This window comes from Clarias gariepinus, chromosome 9 (genome assembly GCF_024256425.1).
Source record: "Clarias gariepinus isolate MV-2021 ecotype Netherlands chromosome 9, CGAR_prim_01v2, whole genome shotgun sequence".
NCBI classification, from domain to species: Eukaryota; Metazoa; Chordata; class Actinopteri; order Siluriformes; family Clariidae; genus Clarias; species Clarias gariepinus.
The window spans coordinates 2,949,566-2,968,782 of NC_071108.1; the positions used below are offsets into that span (position 1 = coordinate 2,949,566).

The window sequence follows — 19,217 nt, forward strand, 5'->3', positions numbered from 1 at the left end:
GTAAGCCAGGTAATGCAGTACCTCTGGATATTTCAGACATAAAAGTCAAGCTTTATACGTGAGCTTCCTCATGTATTTCACATTTAATCCCTTCGATGTTTAATCTGTATTTTCACAGGAACATGACTGAGCTTTTGAATCCGAGTGACAACAAAAGGAACAGCAGGAAAAGGCGTGAATGGAACTGAATTTCTTTCTTAATCTTTGGCGTCATGAGGGACAGGAGGAAAAAAAGAATTTAGATGCATGTGAAGTAAAAAACATGAACTGATCATGATTTTAAGGGACAATAGGGCTGGGCATTTCCATGAGTTTGGCGTTTGGGTTGTGGCTTGTGGCTTGAGCGTGACATGGCCCGGGACACCAGCAGGTCTTAGGACAGATGAGGATGTGGTGCTGTGATTCTCACCTTTGCCTTCTCTAAGTCACGGTGGTTTAAAATTAGAACCAATTCCAACTTGGCACCAGTACCGGTTAGCAAATCCTCAGTACATTAAATTAATTCTATAATCTTTTTTTATTTACTTGCACTACTTTTATTTGCATCCTTTAACAACAAATACAATAAACTTAAGTTAAAACAAAAAATGTAAAATTTTTCATAATAATTGTCTGTGTGCATGGAGTTTGCATGTTCTCCCCGTGCTCTGTGGGTTTCCTCCGGGTACTCCGGTTTCCTTCCACAGTCCGAAGATATACAGATTAGGCTAATTGGCGTTCCCAAAATTGCTCGTAATGTGTATGTGTGTGTGTGCCCTGCGATGGATTGGCACCCTGTCCAGGGAGTACCCCACCTTGTGCCCTAAGCCTCTTGGGATAGGCTCCAGGTCCCTGCGACCCTGAATACAGGATAAAGCGGCATAGGCATAGGGTGAGAGTGAGTGTTTTATTACAGTAAACTAAATAAATTGCAGTCAGGGATGAGCACAGACATTTTATGGGGATGTTTCTCTGACAAACACCGGTTTGATTTGAAAACCCCTCGTATATCATTTTCCCATTCTATATGTACAGTATATGAGATATTTGTGAAAGTATTGTATATACAGTATTAAACATGTATGCAGAATTAAAAATTAAACAGTAAATATTATTTACTCTTCAGTTGGTTTACATTAAGTTACATTTTTTATAGTGTTTTTAACAATTAAAAATCTAATTATTTACACAGTGAAATTACTTCCGCATATCCCAGTTAGGAAGCTAGGGTCAGAGCGCAGGGTTAGCCAGGTTACAGGTAATTTTATTTGGTTACAGCGCCATCAGGTGGGCAAAACACCTGTTCTGAGACTGAGAAGTTCCAAGACTGCGCTAATACCAAGCTATAAAAACGTACACACAAAGAGACACGGATATTCTCTTTTTTATTTCACACTCGCACCCTTTTACACATCAGTTAAATAAAATAAAAAAAAGAAAGATCAAATGATTTGTGATCATCCTTGTTGATGCTGCTAAACTATGTGTGAGTCATGTATGTGAAACTGTCTGTCTGTCTGTCTGTCTGTCTGTCTCATAACATCCTCCAGGGACAAATCTGTAGAGACAGACAGAGAGACAAATCAAGTAAAACCATCTGTGGAAATAAATAAAGTGAGCTTAAGCCTTTGTGCCCCTCTTCTTCTGCTTCTCCAGAGTTAGCCAATCATGTCTGAGCATCTCAGCCTGCTGCAATGCTATTGGCTGAACGACCAGCGAATATTTGGGCTGAAGGACAACGTTTGAAATGATTTGATAATCCGTTGATTGTGTGAGGTTGTGGTATGTGTGCAAGTCTCTCGCTCCAAACCTGAAGATATTTCACGACTCGTCTGAGGTTCTTCATCAGTTATACACAGCAGTGGGAAACTTCCCCTGAGTATTAGCGTTCAAACTTTTTCCTTATAAGTAACATCTGAGATAAAAATATTTGAGCTTATGAAAAAATAAGTCTCCTAGTTTGTCCTGAAATGGATCAAGTCTTAATTGGAAAGGTAACTTTACCTGATTTTCATTATTGGGGATTATTGGATTGGATTGGATTCCAGTCTTTAGAGTCTAAATGTTCAGATGGCCCTTATTAATATTAACTCCAAACCCACCAAATTTACCTATCAATAGATAATTATTAGAGTTTTAAGATACACAGGGTTTCCTGGGGGTTTATACAAACTTTTCCAAGCTTCTGCACCAACAGACATGGTCTCTAAGGCTTCACAGACCCCTCTTGAGGGGTAAACTCTTGCTCTATTCTTTAAAGTCTACAAGATTCTAAGCCATTCAGGTTTCTTCTCTAGTCCTGAAATCCGTAAGTTCTTCTCCTGTCCTGGGTCTACACTGTAGTTTCTACCAGTCTACCAACTACTGCTTTAGTCCTAAAGCCTGCTAACATCTACTCCATGCTTAAGGCTGACAAGTTTATGCATTAAACCTAAGGCCTAACTACTTAACTCTAAACCTAAAATGTCTGCTGTGATCATGATGCCTCCAATCATTAAGGTCTAATGATTTCTGCTTCAGATTTATTGTCTACAGCCTTTAAAGTCTACCTGTCCCTGATCTATTCATGAAGCCAGCATGGTCCTGCTCCAGTCCTGAAGTTTCCGCACCAAATCTGCAAGCTTGGCTTTCAGAACTGGAGTCTAAAACACTTCTCACATCTACGAGCTTCTGCTTCTTATCCTACTTCTTCTTTGATCGAGCGATGAACAAGAAGTAGCATACTGAAATTATTACTGTTAACTATCTACTGAAACTAGGAATCCTGTCCAAAGGTAAAGAAAAGTCTGTCCATGCTGAATCTTGGTTCCTTTCCCTTAAACCTCTCATGATGTGAGATATAAGTGTATGCTAGCAATTTTATAACTGTCTACTGAGCTGATGAAGAACCTTAATAGAGTCGTAAAAACATCTTTAAATCACTGTAGTGTCTAGTTCTTGACTTATTATTGTACACAATTCAGTGACCTGAAAACCCTTACAGACATGGAGTCCCCTCACAGTTCATCTCGTGATGCACGGGCAGCAGGGGGCGGCGTTTCCCCAGTCACGCTGTTCTGGGCGACGGGACGAATGCGGCCCTGCTGGGCGGTTTTCTGAGCATGGGATCGGTCCCAGTCGGTACTGACAGCTTCATCGTCCCAGATGGTGGAAGTCTCGGTGTCGCTGAAGTAACCCGGCTCGCCTGTGTAGTGCGTCGGGTAAACCAGCAACGGCTCGACCGAGAACGCTCGTAAATCTCTCGTCTCGAAGTGGGACATGTAGGCCGTGCTGAAGGACAGAAAGACAGACAGACAGAGAGGAGGTTTTGAGATGGACGAGCTGATTTTAGAGAACTTTTCAAAGGCAACGTTCACATTGCACTCATACTCATTGGATTCTGATTGGACTATTCATACTAGGGTCACTTTTGTAAAAAAAAAAATAAATCTGACCTTTGTCAGATTTGAGAAGCCATAAGGAAGTGACACAAATTCTGTTCACACTGGTACGAAATGGAAAATTAAATAACAGATAGATCTAAGTCACATAAGAGCAAAAGAATTAGATTTTGCCCATAATGTGAATGTAGCCATTGCTAGGATGGACCTTGAGTATTGCTATGCTGGTATACCATGCCAAGGAAATATTTGATTAATGTTCTACAAAATGTTAAATGATAGATAGATAGATAGATAGATAGATAGATAGATAGATAGATAGATAGATAGATGGATAGATGGATAGGTTAGAAACTCAATTTCTATACAATGCTAATTTCTTTTTCATGCATGATCTGATCACTTTTAGGTACAGTGATACTGTACCTTTTTCACTTGTACCGTACGTGTACTGTAAAGTCAGTCCTAAACATCAGATCTGCATTTTATGCGACTCAGATATATATATTTTTTCACATCAGTGTAAACAAAACAAATCCTACAGAATCTGTTCTGATCTTTTCTTTTTAATTTGTGTCCCTTTCTTTCTCAAATTTGACACAGGTCGGTCTGATTTTAATTTTTTTGCAAAGCAACCCCTGTATGAACAGTCCAATCAGAATTCATGTACATTTTTACCTCAATCCAAGAAGACATCCCTTTTATTTCATGCCTGCTCTACGACTTTTCAAAAGAAGATCAGGGCCCGTATTCACAAAGCTTCTCAGGCCTAAAAGTTGCGCCTAATGATGAAATTCTAAGAAAATTCTTAGAATGATGACATTTTCTGAGAATTTTCCCTTAAATTTAGGATTAAAAAACATGCAATCATGTGAATCGGTAAAAGGTCAGCCATTTTGCTCCCATCAATCTAAAATGGTATAATAAAAGTAATAATAAAATCAGTACGGTAAATAAATGTAAGAACTTTAATATAGTAACTACTGTGTGGAAATCGGTTGCTTCTGAAGTAGACATCTTTCCAACATTTGGCTGTTTTTATTAACTTTAAGATATTTAGTCTATACAAACATTATGATATCATGTATTCTATTTTCACAAAGAGTGTATTTCAAGACCTTTGCAGAGGTCAGAGGTTATTTTTTTATCCTTGAATTGCTGCATCATCCCTAGCAACGGGGTCGACCACACCCCCTCACTAAGATAAAGGGTTTTGTACTTTCCTTACTCAAAGTTGCTCTAAGAATTTTCTTAATCACTTTTAGTCTAAGACTCCCAGCTAGGACTATTTAGGCTAAGATAGGAGCTCTCTGAGAGAATTCTAGGAAGCTTTGTGAATACGGGCCCTGATCACTTCGGGTCAGTCCGTACACTGTACACAACCTACAGAAGGTAATATGATGAACTGAATTTTTAATTATTTTAACTAACTATACAAACATGACTGAGAAATGGATCACATACTGTAGGAAAGAAATAGCACCGATACACATGATCATGTTTTTATGGTTTTCGGTTGTTTCTGTGACCAAAAAAAGAAATAAAAATACACAATTTTATGCTCAGATTTCTACATTTTTGCGACGTCATTCACATATTCCAGTAGAGGTAAAATGTACATCTTATAAAAGTGATAATAACTTTTGTTCTACCTGACATATATGAAAAACGTTGTAATCATCAATGACCCATTTGAAAGTGATCTGTTCAGATCTGGCAACCCAAATAAAAATCCGAGTCAATGTGGGTTTTTACTGTTCAGACGACATGAGAGCAATAAACTGATTCTAATCTGCATATGACATAAAAGAATTTGGATTTGGGCTGAACAAGACCTTTGAAATGGATCCCAACCCCCAGCAGCTGTAATGCAGAATAAAACCGACTTCTGCCAATGTGATTTTTGATACTTCTGTCCGTTTTCCCCCTTTTTTCCCCATTTTCATTTGATCTGTGATTTGTCTTTGCAAATGTGCGTGCAAAAAAACCACCTAGCTCTTACAGTACCTGTGAACCCACTCCAGATCAAGCCGCGTTTCAGACTATCGAAGTTTGTTTGACGATGTTACAGACGGATTTATTCTGCATGTCATTGAACTTCTAAACTTTCGCAGACTTCCTCACCTGGTCTCGACTTTCCTGCTCGTCCCCCTGTGAGGGACCTTAAAGACGCATGAATGGCAAATTGTGTGACATACCGAGGAGGAACTTCACCGTGGATTTCATGAACAAGCGAGACTGCACTTTGAACGTGTTCATGGGAAATTCATGAAACACACTCGGACTCTCTGTACTTTATTTATCTGTCTGTCTCTCGTTCTCTCTCCGTCTCTCTTTCATGTTCTGTTTGTCCTTAAAGTCTGTGTGTATTTCTATTTGACATCAAACAATACCGTATCTTCACAACACGCTCCGTCTCTCTCTCTCTCTCTCTCTCTCTCTCATGTACTCACACAGAACCTGTAGTGTATTTGTTCAGTAATCCATCCCTCCTTCGCCCCAAACCTCGCCCCCCCCCCTCCCCTTCCTGAGTCCTATCAATGGGAATGCTGTGCTGTCCGAGCTGGAAGCAGGAAGAGCCGAGCCCCTCTTACATTCCTCAGAAAGAGAGAGAGTGAGAGGTGAAAGGTGGTCTTTCAGTCTCGTGTATTTTCACGAGGAGCACGTGGAACCCGCTCGGGCACCGAAATGCCGTTTCAGTACCCATGGCACGGTGATCGCCTCCTAAAGTGGATAGTATTTACTCTGATTTTCATTACTTTGTGGAAAATTGTTTAGATTTGGAAAAACATCATAAAAAAAGAAGGTGTAGAAGTGTTACAGGTGCATTATTATTATTATTATTATTATTATTATTATTTATATCAGTACTGTATTCGGTTCATTGCTACAACAGGAAAATCTTATATTCTAAAGTAATGAAATGTTCCTCTGAGTTAATCTTTTCATAGCATCGTTGTTTCATTTTATATTTTTTTAACTTCTCCTTCAAAGTTCATTAATTATGTGTATTTACTTTATAAGCATGTCTAAATCTAATGTCTAAATCTGGACATGTGTAAGTACAGTATTACTGTGTATAGTGCTACAGTATGTTGCTTGATCAGTAAGTGAGGAATAACACACACTGTGTCCTGCTGCCATAGGAAAATAATCACTATGTGTTTTATTTCTCCCATAAAACATCAATTCCCCAATAATAGTTGTTTATTGATTGAATTATTGATTGATTAAAAACCCCTTACATACTTTTGCATGTTCCACACATATTTTAGTTAAATATAAGGTTGTGAAATGACAAATAAAAAAATGTTCATAAATTTTTATTTGAAAAGTAGTATTCTTTTTAAAACCCTTATCCTGCACCACCATCACTTCTCGCTTTTTCTCCCTCTTAAAATTAATCAGGCAAAAAAAAAAAAAAAATACATGCAGCTTAAAAAACTACAAAACCTCCACTGTTCTGTCCTGAACAAACTCTGAGAAACTCTCTGCCTGCTGTTAAACCCTTCACACTGGTGTGATGTGCCAAATGCTGTGGCTAAAAGGTGTGAGAGAGAGAGAGAGAAAAAGAGAGAGAGAGAGAGAGAGAGAGAGAGAAAGAGAAAGGCTAAAGAGGAACAACAGGTGAAAGGAGGAGTTGAAGGAGGGCAGGGCACTGGAGGTGGAAAAGAGAAGAGCGAGAGAGAGTTTTAGGAACACAAACGGGTGGCAGGGAGGAAAAGGGAGGTGTGGTGTGACCCAGCAGGGACACCGTACTTATTTTTCCTCGGTGAACAATCCAACACTGTGTGCAGGAGAACGAGGCGCCTGTGTGTGTGTGTGTGTATGAGAGAGAGACATCTACTGCAGAAAGTTTGTGTCATAAACAGGCGACCCTGTTATTCCTGATCCACATCAAAGCCTTACGCCAAAAAGAAAGTTAATTCGATTTATATCCACCAAAAGTAGATTTCCTACAAAAACTATAAAATGACCTCATTCACCATTCTACTCATCTATCCATATTTCTTATTGCTGTTTGTCCTTCTATCATCTATTTATTAATCTATAATTCCATCAGCCATCCACCTGTCCCTTCATCTTTTGACTTTACACATCGTTCTATCTGTAATCCATCTCACTATTCGTCCATTTATTTCTCTGTCCATCTATTTATTTGTTCAGAACTTGCATTGTCTATCCTGCCATCCAGCAAATCCTTCTTCCACCCAACCTGTTATCCTGTCAATCACATATCCATCATTCCATCTAGCAACAAACAGGTCAACCATCTTTCCACTCATCTGTCTATCCATTTATACATCAACTGGTCAACCATCCATTCATACACCCATCAATAAGTCCACCATCCATCCATTCACAGGTCCATCAGCCATCCATCCATCCATCCATCCATTTATCCACCTGTCCATCTGTCTGTTATTATTTAAATCTGTTCTTCTACAGTACCATATCCATAGTTTTATACGTCCATACTTCCATTCTGTTTCATATCAACAATTATGCTATATAGCTATAGATTGATTCATCCATTACTTGGTACATCCACCAAACCATTCCTCCATCTACAGTATCTTTTTTCCCTTTATCATCTCATTCATCCTTTATCCAGCCTGTTATCCAGCCATTCAACCCCTCCTTCATCCATCCAACCATCTGTCAGTCTGTCCATCCATCAATCCATCCATCCATCCATCCATCCACCTGTCCATTGGTCCATTGTTATATTGCATTGGTCTATTGTCTGTTTATTATTTTATAAATCCATAATTACATAGGGTTAGGGTTAACCCTAACCCTTCTATTTACCACTTTCTTGTACTGTTTGCACTCTACAATCTAAATTTGGCTCCATCCATCCACCAATAATTTTATCCCGTCATCCACCAAACTCTGTTTATTAATCCATTGGTATGAAGTGTTGGCCTATCACCTATTCATTGATTTATGCCTCTATAATCACATCCATTAATTTCCCCCTTTCTTTATCCATCCTTTCTATTTGCACTCTACCATCTACATATTGCTTTACCCATCCATCTATCCACCCACCCATCCTCCCCCTCCTTCCACTCCCCTCTTTCTTTTCTTACTTGGGGTGTTTGTTGAACATGATGGGCAGGAACTCGTCCACAGGCAGCATGCGGCTGAAGGGCTGAGCTGACAGCAGTTTGTTGGCTCCGTTCAGAGAGAGAGCGTACGCCAGCGTCCAGTACGAGTAATCAGCCTCCACCAGGTTATTAACGCCATCCACAGAGAGCTCGGGCTGCGCCACCTGCATGCGCTTACGCCCCAGATAGCTACACACACACACACACACACACACACACACACAATATTTATATGTCCACATGTGTCACATTTAGTGTGTGTGTGTGTGTGTTGGTCTCACATGAGGTCCCAATCCAGCTGAACCTTCTCCACATCCTCCATGATGGTTTGTATCCTCCTCTTGAACCTGGGCTCAAATCTCACATCATCCTCCAGAACTAACACACGCTGCAGACCCTTCTCCACCATCTAAAACACACACACACACACACACACACTGCTCCATTTGCTCAGGTTTTTTAGGTTATTTGTTACTTTCTGTGTGTGTGTGTGTGTGTGTGTGTGTGTGTGTGTGTGTGTGTGTGTGTGTATACCTGTATCCATATAGAATGGTGGCTGAGGAAGCACCCAATCTCTCCTCTGGTCAGCACCCTGCCTGAATATGGGTCTTTATAATCCGGCATCATCTCAATCCCCAGCGCCTGCAGCTGAGATGAGTTCAGAGCCCTGACACGCACAGAGAGAGAGAGAGAAAGAAAGAGAATAAAGGAGGAATAAGGACAAAGGACAAATATATGTGAAGAAAACAATCAACAACGTAGTGGGGAGAATCCACACGCCCACCCAAAAAAGCAGTGATGCTTTTAGCTTGACCATCACACGTCATGACTAAAATGACTCGTCCAACATTATAGTTTTGTAGTTAATGCTGAAAAACTTCTGAAAAACGTCTGGTTGTGTGTGTGTGTGACCTACTTGCCATCCACAGCCTCAGCGATCGTGACCTCCACACCCAGAGCGGCAAGAGAGCTCAACATCCGCTCCCTCCGATCCCTTCTCCGCTTCAGATTAATCAGAAAGATCTGAAAGAGAGAGAGAGAGAGAGAGAAAGAGAGAGAGATGTTCTCACAGACTTCCTGTTACACATTAAAAACAGATTTTTTCAGTCTGAAAAATCTATCATTCCTTCGTTCCAACAGTCTAGCAGTTTATCACTCTTCTAGTCATTCTGTAATTCTGCACGTCTAGCTTCTTCGTTTGTCACTTTTTCATTCTGTCATTATCGATTTAGCTCCATGTCTGAGTCTGAATGGTTTTCGTACCCGAGTACACTCTCCAATACAGCAGGTGGCAGTGTGGCACCTAATACAGTATTATTGATATATTTGTATAAAATGTCGCCTCATGCCTTCCTACTTTATCACTTATGGCCGTGAGGATAAGAGGACAAGCAGTGTTGATGACAATATGATCTTAATGACGTCTCACTTCCATGTTTCGTATCTGATTCACCCAATAAATACAGTGTATACAAGCCATACTTTCCTCAAAGCCGCTTTCGTACTAGTGAGCACAGAACGAAGTAGACTTGACTCCAAAGTGAGTTAAAAAAAAAACATGGAAGAGGACCACTGTTTAGAAAGTGATGTCATCTCACTAATCTTATTCTATCGTCATTAATAATATTGGCTATAGTGTCAATGTCGACCTCTTTAAAGGATTTTTTCCTTGGGGTTCTTGGCAGGTAGAAAACCAACTAGATGCATCCTGCCACCTAGTTTATCGAAATAAAAGTATAAAATACAAAATTCATTAACAGAACATTCGTTAGCAGAACAATAAAAAAATATAGTAGCAAAAGCAACGATGATCGGGCCCAAGCACCTGTGCCAACGCCACTGGGTGCACTATACAACCTGTGTGCTTTTTGAGCATGTTAAGACCTCCAAAAATCCCTGAATGCTGGAAGAAGATCATCACACTATGATGTCACTAAATGTGATGTCACTCAATATGATGTCAGTAAGGAAGTTAATAGCCACTTTTCGGCATAAGTTCAAGGCAATGCCAGGGCTGAATTGTATAAGATAGGAAAAATCACTTCGCAATTTTTCATCCTCAGTGTCTTGAGATCAGATTGACCCGGTGTGGTGGCGATGGTGTAAATCTCCTAGGAGGAGTATATTAAATTCCATTGGGTGCATTTTACAAACAACCCAAAATAACTGATTCCTGTTGAGTAGAGGCCATAACATGCATAGCGAAAGTTGTTCAGCTCAATGAGATCTGAATGTGTACCAGGTTACGTATGTATACATGCAAGTGTGTATGAGCTATGCAGCAAAATCTCCTGTGAAGCCACTTCCCAGCCACTCAGGCATCGTTATGGCAGTCGATTCGATCCTGTTTGCTGATTTTTATGACATTATGTGCATGTTAAGACCTTCAAAAATCCCCAGATGCTGAAAAAATAATTCCTTAGAACAACAATAGGATCTTCACATATTATATAAATAAATAACAAAAACAGCCAGAATAAACCAATGAATAAAAAAATAAATAAATAATATAGAGAATGAACTAAACAAATGGGAATAAATCACAGTGTTTCACTGATTAAATCAGAATGAGAACAGTGTAAATAAGCAACAGTACTAACAGCATGATGCAATTGTTCCTAGTGTGAAAACAACCCGAGTGGACCCGAGCTCACACAACCCAAATATTTGGAGTTTGGGTAAAGTGTACTCGGATCCGTGCCCAAGTCTAGTGTGTCTAATGTGAACGCGGCCTCAGTTTATCATCGTGTCATTCTGTTAATCCGTCAGTCCACTAATCAGACAATCTCTCAATTAATTAGTCTATCTGAGCCTCAGTCCATCAGTACACCGGGTCTTTTAGTGTGTTTACATTTCCCGTCTATTAACCTGAAATCTAATCAGTCTCTTATTCTCTTCATCATTCCATCAGTCTATTATTTCAGTCTGTTCATCTATCAGTCATCACTCCAATCCATCACTCTGTGAGTCCAGAAAGCAGCAGGTCTGTGAGTTTGTTACTCCATTATACTTCTGTTAATCCATCAACTCTCTCTCTCTCTCTCTCTCTCTCTCTCTCTCACCTCATCAAACCCCATCTGATCCTGAGGTTTCGGAGGAACGAACACAAACTCTGACGGCTCGATTTGGTGATCAACTGTAAGGGAATCAGAAACAGTGTGGGACTGTTAGAAAACAGGAGAAAATGACTAATGTATAATATTACTGCTTTTGTGTGTGTGTGTGTGTGTGTGTGTGTGTGTGTGTGTGTGTGTGTGTGTGTGCGTGTGCGTGGGTGTGTCTGTGTGTGTGTGTGTTTGTAGTGACAAAAAGTGTGCTTAGTTACACAGACAGACAAGCATGTGTACTTTAAGTACCTAAGAGACTGTGTGTGTGTGTGTGTGTGTGTGTGTGTGTGTGAGGCGTGTGTGCGTGTGTGTGAGGCGTGACAAAAGAGCGCTTAGTTACACTGACAAGCAAGCATGTGTACTTTAAGTACCTTGGAGACTCTGTGTGTGTGTGTGTGTATGTGTGTGTGTGTGTGTGTGTGTGTGCGTGTGTGTGTGTGTGCGTGTGTGTGAGGCGTGACAAAAGATCGCTTAGTTACACTGACAGGCAAGCATGTGTACCTTAAGTACCTCAGAGACTCTGTGTGTGTGTGTGTGTGTGTGTGTGTGTGTGTGTGTGTGTGTGTGTGCGTGTGCGTGGGTGTGTCTGTGTGTGTGTGTGTTTGTAGTGACAAAAAGTGTGCTTAGTTACACAGACAGACAAGCATGTGTACTTTAAGTACCTAAGAGACTGTGTGTGTGTGTGTGTGTGTGTGTGTGTGTGAGGCGTGTGTGCGTGTGTGTGAGGCGTGACAAAAGAGCGCTTAGTTACACTGACAAGCAAGCATGTGTACTTTAAGTACCTTGGAGACTCTGTGTGTGTGTGTGTATGTGTGTGTGTATGTGTGTGTGTGTGCGTGTGTGTGTGTGTGTGTGTGTGTGTGTGTGAGACACTCACTGAGGGCCTCGGTGACGGTGTGTGTGAAGCTTTCCTCTTCATCCTCCAGACTCTGATCGGCTCTTAAAGGAATGGGTAGGAAACCATAGTGCTCCCTGTTACACACAAACATCTGTACACCTGCGCACACACACACACACACACACACACACACACACACACACACCATAATGAATAAAATATTCATAACTCACAGTATAGTTTAGTCCGCTGCTACGTATATGGTTAATGTTTGCTTTTATATATATATATATATATATATGTGTGTGTGTGTGTGTGTGTGTGTGTGTGTGTGTGTGTGCGCTAAAAAACTAGTAGCCTAATAAGCCCTCATTGGTCTTCATATGGCCTGATTTAGCTGTGGCTGTTTGTGTGTGGGTGTTCTACTGTGGGTAATGATGTGTGAACCTCGCTTCAGTGGAGTTACAGTAAACACACACACGCACACACGCACACACACGCACACACACACACACGCACACACACACACCGTTTTCACTATTTCACTCCTGTTAAAAGTGAATACATTGTAATTAATGCTTAATATCCATTAAACACACATATACACACACACACACACACACACACACACATACGTGTGCACACCTGCTTCGCGAGCAGAAAAAGCGAACACCATGATGTCGTCGAAGGCCCAGCTGTAGTCGGGATGCGGAGGGTAGAACGCCAGCGTGCGAGACGAGCTGCGTCTCAAATCCAGCAGGAAGGTGGAGTGAATCATGGGAACTGGGAAGCAACCCAGACGCCTCCACTCACGGATGGGCTGATAGTCTGGGGTGCGCTTATAGTAGCCCTGAGGGTGAAAAAAAACAAAAGAAAGAGCGTGACAGTTAGAAACAGAGAGAGAGAGAGAGAGAGAGATCAGAATGTGAATTTTATTTCTTCTCTCCTTCGTTATTTAATCCTGACCAGGACTGAACTGGATCTGGAGTGTATCCCAGGAACGCTGGGCTTGAGCTGGAATTACGTACACCCTGGCTTAGATGCCAGAACACTATGTACAGTACACACACATTTACACACTTCAGGGCAAGGTGGAATATCTAGTTCACCTACAGCAAGGGTTTGGGAGGAAACTGGAAAACCAAAAATAGGAGCTGAGGCTCAATGTAGTTTTTTTTGGTCGGATTTACACGTGACTTTTATCTGACTAATGCACACATCAATACATACAGTATTCGCCGTGCTAAACACATCATATTTGTGAAGCCTTTCATTTCTTTCAAACAACAGATCCGAAATATCTGCTTGGGGTTTTGCTCTGGAGGAGTTAGTTGCTGAGAAGAAAGTCAGACGCCTCCTGATTTCTCCTGATGTCACCTGATTTCCATTCGGTCTGTTTTGAATCGAGTCACATGACGATATACAGTTAAACCTTGGATTGCGAGCATAATTCATTCCGTGAGTGTGCTTGTATATCAAAGCACTTGTATATCAAAGTGAATTTCTCCTATAAGAAATAATGGAAACTCAGACGAATCGTTCCACAACTCAAAAATATTTATATAAAAATATTTCATTCAAAATATAAAGTAAAAATTAAACAAATTAACCGGGACTTTACCTTTAAAAAGAACCGTGGCTGTAGTGATTGACACCTGATAGAGGAGAGGAGCAGGAAAGGGGGTGGAGGCGGGGCTACTGTGTAGGACGACTTTCACACACACACACGTGGTCACAGTGTTCTAGTAAACGGATGTTGATTATACGAGTGACGCACGCGCACTGAGACTGAGCATGGGAGACGATTATCTACAATATAGCTCGTTTCTCAAGACCTCGCTTGTTTACTGAGAAAATATTTGCTTGTCTTGCGAAACACTCGCAGACCAAAGTACTCGCAATCCAAGGTTCCACTGTATAGAAAAAGCATCAGATGTAGCGACTCAGGTCTGATCTGATACATCAGATTTGTGCATTCATTGTGTTTGTGTGTGTTTGTGTGTGTGTGAAGGAGAAGAGACAGTCAGAGAGAGTGTGTCTACCTGAGGCGTGATGCCACACCAGAAGTTAGAGTAGAGTGACCGTGATTCCAACATGGGCGCCACGAGAGTCCGGTTCTCCGCGATCAGAAGGTCCAACACCCGCGGGTTAGTCAGGAGGTTATCACTGTCCACAAACTGACACAAGGAGAGGATGAATGTGTGTGTGTGTGTGAGAGAGAAAGCAACTAAAAAGTATTGCTGCAGGCGTTTGTTTACATTAAGCAAAAGGCTTATTAGTAGTTTATTATAAAGTAGATTATTAAATCCAACACATAACTATTCATAACATCACTTTTACTCAACATTTTGATTCTAACGCAAAACAACTTGCTTCCAGTTCAGGTGTTTTACGCGCCCTCACCTCGGCCTGCTGCAGATGTTTGCTCTAACGAGCGGTAATTTACGTATCTAGTAGCAGCGCTTCACATTATTGCTTTTTATTAGCGCTATGGTTTCGGACGAACTGGTTTTAAACTTCCTGCAGAAAGATCAAACATACATTGATTAGTCTATTCATCTTTGAAGGTTCAGTTTTTATAGTCTACTCTCCTTTTTTGGAGTAAGCCATGCCGTGTCGCGCGTTTGTTTGTATAAAACGTAAAAATATCATTAAAAGAGCAAGTTCTGATCAATGAACAGACAAAATATTTTTTTTATTTATGTAGATTATAACTTCTTAACCGATCATAGATGACACTGAAGTCTTGTAACCAGTCACAACAAAGCAGGATTTTATTTAAAAAACGTGGTAAGAATCATTCTTCTTCTCTTCTTTTTTTGTTTCTTCTGGCAGATTAAACTCTTTAAACTCTGCAGTTATGCTCTGATTAAACGCTTTGCGCATGTAAACATCAGAGCAGCGTCCATGAAAACAGTTCAGTTAGAATCCATGACCATGTAAACAGAGAGACTGAGTATGTTTGTGAACTAAAAAGGCAAATTAAACGCTCTTATGTATTTCTGACCAAGAATTTCAACATCACTTATCTTACCACTAAAGTTCATCGACCTCTGTGTAAAACTCAATCTCAAACTGTGTAACACACAGATACAGAAAAAAAAAAAAAATTTTCTTATGAAATATGGTGACACACACATATATAGTGCTACATTTAGCATGCTACTTTCCCAGGATGCAATTCTCTCACCAGGATGTAATCGGCCCATCGGCGGCGAGCCGCCTCCAGAGCGGCCTGTCTGAGCTTCAGCAGGTGTTTGAATCGGGACAGCGACCAGTGCTTGGGCCCCAACTCGTCTGTGTAAGAGCTAACACAAAACACAGGATGAGAGACGCATCACTCATTCTTTAACGATGTTTAAATCCACTGCAACTCCAATGGAGTGATCGTTCTTATGGAATTTCATGGCATTAATTTGTCATAAAATGTGATCTGATCTTCATCTAAGTTGAACATATTGTCAAAAATAATGTTCCTAAAATAATAACTCTATATAATAACAATTCTGTTTGAGTGCGTGAGTGTGTGTGTGTGTGTCTCACCGTGGCTCCTCCATTGGTCTCCACTCCACAAAGTGATATCGCCTCTGAGCTGATTTCATCCACTCTTTCAGCATGGCCGTGGTGTTGTCCACGTTGTGATCTGTTGCCGCCCTGTAGGTAACAAATCCCATGTGCACACACACACACACACACACACACCAATAAGACATTAATACTTTAACACACACTTATACATCAACACACACACACATAATAGTATGCACCAATTTCAATAATGTATTCACATACTATACATTATTATACACACATCAATACACCAGCACACACACACAATTTAGTGCAGCAATATACGATATACACACATGTCCAATAACACAAATTCACAGTTACACCAGAATCCAATAAGTAGATAGATGGAGAGACAGACAGATAAACAGAGAGACATAAAAACAGACAGATGGACAGACAGACATACTGTAAAAACAGACAGGCAGGCAGACAGACTGACTGACAGGGAGACATACAGATCAACAGAGAGGCAGACAGAGCTACAGACAGGCAGAGAGACAGACAAGCAGAAAGACAGTTCAACAGACAGATGGGACAGGCAGGCAGACGGACTGACAGATCAAAAGACAGAGAGACAGATAATTGTATGGGCAGGTAGATAGACAGATGGACAGGCGAGCAAACTCCTCTAATCGTTTCCAGCTGTATTTCTCCAATTTGTGTATCTAAAGACTGCGTGTATCGCTTCTGTGTGATGCTGAGGTTTCACATGTGTGGTTTCACATGCTGTTACAGACCTCCTGGTTCTTGGTTCTCTCTGTTGGATACATGAGGGAATTCGTGTGGAAATTTACGTGTGAGACATCTACACACTTCATATGTATAACAAACACAATAGTCCTCATGTTGGCAAGAATGTGAAGCAGAGTTTTTAATGTTTTGTGAAAAACAGCTAAGGCAGAGATGTCTACTTTATTGATGTTCCCAGAATTGTTTCCCTACTCCTCCAGTGTTTCCATTAGACCATGCCAGTACAGTCTCCCATAATGCCATCTGAATTAAATCACTGAATTAAACCACTTCTCAGTCCACTATGTTTCCAGGTTGGTGGTCATGTCCTATACCATGACAAACCCACAGCAGCTTTTATTCCCGTAAAAATACACTGGCTCGTGTTCCTCAACACCTCATTACAGTTTATATAGTTGTTTGTTTGTTCAGACTTTCTGCAAAACAAAAAGTACCATAGTTCTACACCTAGTGCTAGAATATCGTAGTTCTTTTATAATTCTATATAGTCATAGGGGTGATTCTAGGAGGGAGGACCATGAACCAGTTAGGGTGGGGCTCATGGGTAATCGGACTCAATAAGCAATATATCATGGCTTAGAGATCATTGAGCATAATTTACAAAATCTTAAGCAATGCCCTGTGCACTAATACAGGTATTATCAAATTCATTAAGTACATTTTCCAAATGTTGTTGGCCTTGGGGCGATCATATTTCAGGTTGGTGCCACCCCGTGCCCTCCTACTAGAACTGCCCCATAGGGGAAGGTAATGAACTCGTAATGCAATCTTACTGTCACTAGTGGTTCTAGTATGTACAGTGGTTACTCAAGAGGAAAGTCTATTACTGTCTAGGTATGGCACCTTGAGTGAACTGGCCTTCAACTCCCCCCAACAAAACATCAGCATTCTTGCTCGTATGCTCTATTCAGACTTTTGGAACATGAAACCAATAATTGTAATTATTATTTCAAAGATGTATTGCAGCTATAAATGTTATAATTAAACATTTATACCCTTTATACAGGTTGTCCCCTACTTACGAACTCGTTCCAGGAGTAGGTTTGTAAGTTGGATTTGTTTGTAAGTCAGGCAAATATACTTATATATAGACTTATACGCCTTTGACACAAATATAGAAAGTCAAGCATACCAATCCTCTTGACTAAATTAGTACCCATTACCAACGCTGCCATGATGTGGCCGAAAACCGTAACCGCGCCTAGGCAAATGAACCTCACAGTGAAATGTTGTCCCTGCACCTTTAAACCACAAGGGGAATCCCAGACGGCATTTTGTCTCAGAGCGAATTTCCCATAAGAAATAATGGAAACTACAAAGAATCATCTCACAACCCAAAAATATTCATATAAATGATTAATAGAATAAGTATGAAATAAAAATAGAACTTGTTAACCTGCACTTTACCTTTAAAAAGAAGGTAAATACACATACATACGGAATACCAAACTTTAGACATTTTATACATTAAAAAATGAAGATGCACGTTTTTATATACTCCCCTGCTTAAACCATGTCTGCATACTGTAATATAAAGTTATGTAATTCTAATTTAAGTCTAATGTAGCTCTAATGTAGCCCTACTACAATCCTAACGCAGGCCTAATGTCATCTGAGTAAACTCCTAATGCAGTCCTAATGTAGTCTGTGTGCATTCATAATGTAGTCCTAACATTGTCTGAGTACAATGCTAATGTATTACAAATGCAGTCCTACTGTAGGCCTAATGTAGTCTAAGTGCATTCATAATGTAGTCCTAGTTTCGACCTGATGTAGTTATAATGTATCTCTGTTATCGTCCTACTGTACTGTAGCTCTGATGTAATTCTAATGCAGCTTTAATGTCACTCAGTGTCCCAGTGTCTCCAGTCCAAATGCAACGCAGTCACACATAACATAGAACCATCATAGATCAAAATAAATCCTAGTCCTAATAATATTACCCCAGACTTGCAAATTGCTGTGTGTGTGTGTGTGTGTGTGTGTGTGTGTGTGTGTGTGTGTGTGTGTGTGTGTGTGTGTTTTCCTATTTTGCTCCTTTTTTTTTGGAAACCTCCAAGCTGTGTCAACACGACATTTACCAGCCCTGTACACCATATTAGCACAACAGGCTAGGAATTTTTAGCTTCTATTAACAAGAAGGTACATCTCAGTCCATCCACGTGTTTTTCCAGAATCCCCACAAAGCTCATCTTCTGTCTCGTTTTCACAAACACACACTCTCTCTCTCTCTTAGTGACTCGATGTCCTCGGCGAGCGCGAGACGACTGTGGGATCGGCTGCAACGGAAAGTTCCAAAGTGTAAACTGACGAGAAATATGAAGAGAGTGTAAATCAGTGAGACTACAAATAAACAAATAAACAAACAAATAAACAAACGGTATCCTGAGGTTTCGTCTTGAGGGTTTTAGAAGGACTTGTTTACAGCATTTTGGAGTAAAATCTATCAGTCTAAGATGTGTGCTTCTTAGACAAA

The 19,217-nt window shown here is 40.4% G+C and overlaps 1 protein-coding gene across 2 annotated transcripts in view; it reads right to left on the reverse strand.

Moving 5' to 3' along the window:
- Positions 1 to 2,252: 2,252 nt before the first annotated feature.
- Positions 2,253 to 19,217, reverse strand: part of colgalt2b (collagen beta(1-O)galactosyltransferase 2b) — a 31,820-nt gene continuing 14,855 nt past the window's right edge. For both annotated transcript variants that reach the window (XM_053503256.1, XM_053503257.1), the window contains exons 2-12: positions 15,962 to 16,072; positions 15,609 to 15,726; positions 14,461 to 14,595; positions 13,064 to 13,268; positions 12,458 to 12,577; positions 11,536 to 11,609; positions 9,390 to 9,496; positions 9,008 to 9,140; positions 8,755 to 8,882; positions 8,456 to 8,662; positions 2,253 to 3,249 (exon numbers count right to left, since the gene is read on the reverse strand). In XM_053503256.1, the coding sequence (XP_053359231.1) occupies positions 2,976 to 3,249; positions 8,456 to 8,662; positions 8,755 to 8,882; positions 9,008 to 9,140; positions 9,390 to 9,496; positions 11,536 to 11,609; positions 12,458 to 12,577; positions 13,064 to 13,268; positions 14,461 to 14,595; positions 15,609 to 15,726; positions 15,962 to 16,072 (1,612 nt within the window). In that variant the 3' untranslated portion in view covers positions 2,253 to 2,975. The remainder of the gene's footprint in view (positions 3,250 to 8,455; positions 8,663 to 8,754; positions 8,883 to 9,007; positions 9,141 to 9,389; positions 9,497 to 11,535; positions 11,610 to 12,457; positions 12,578 to 13,063; positions 13,269 to 14,460; positions 14,596 to 15,608; positions 15,727 to 15,961; positions 16,073 to 19,217) is intronic.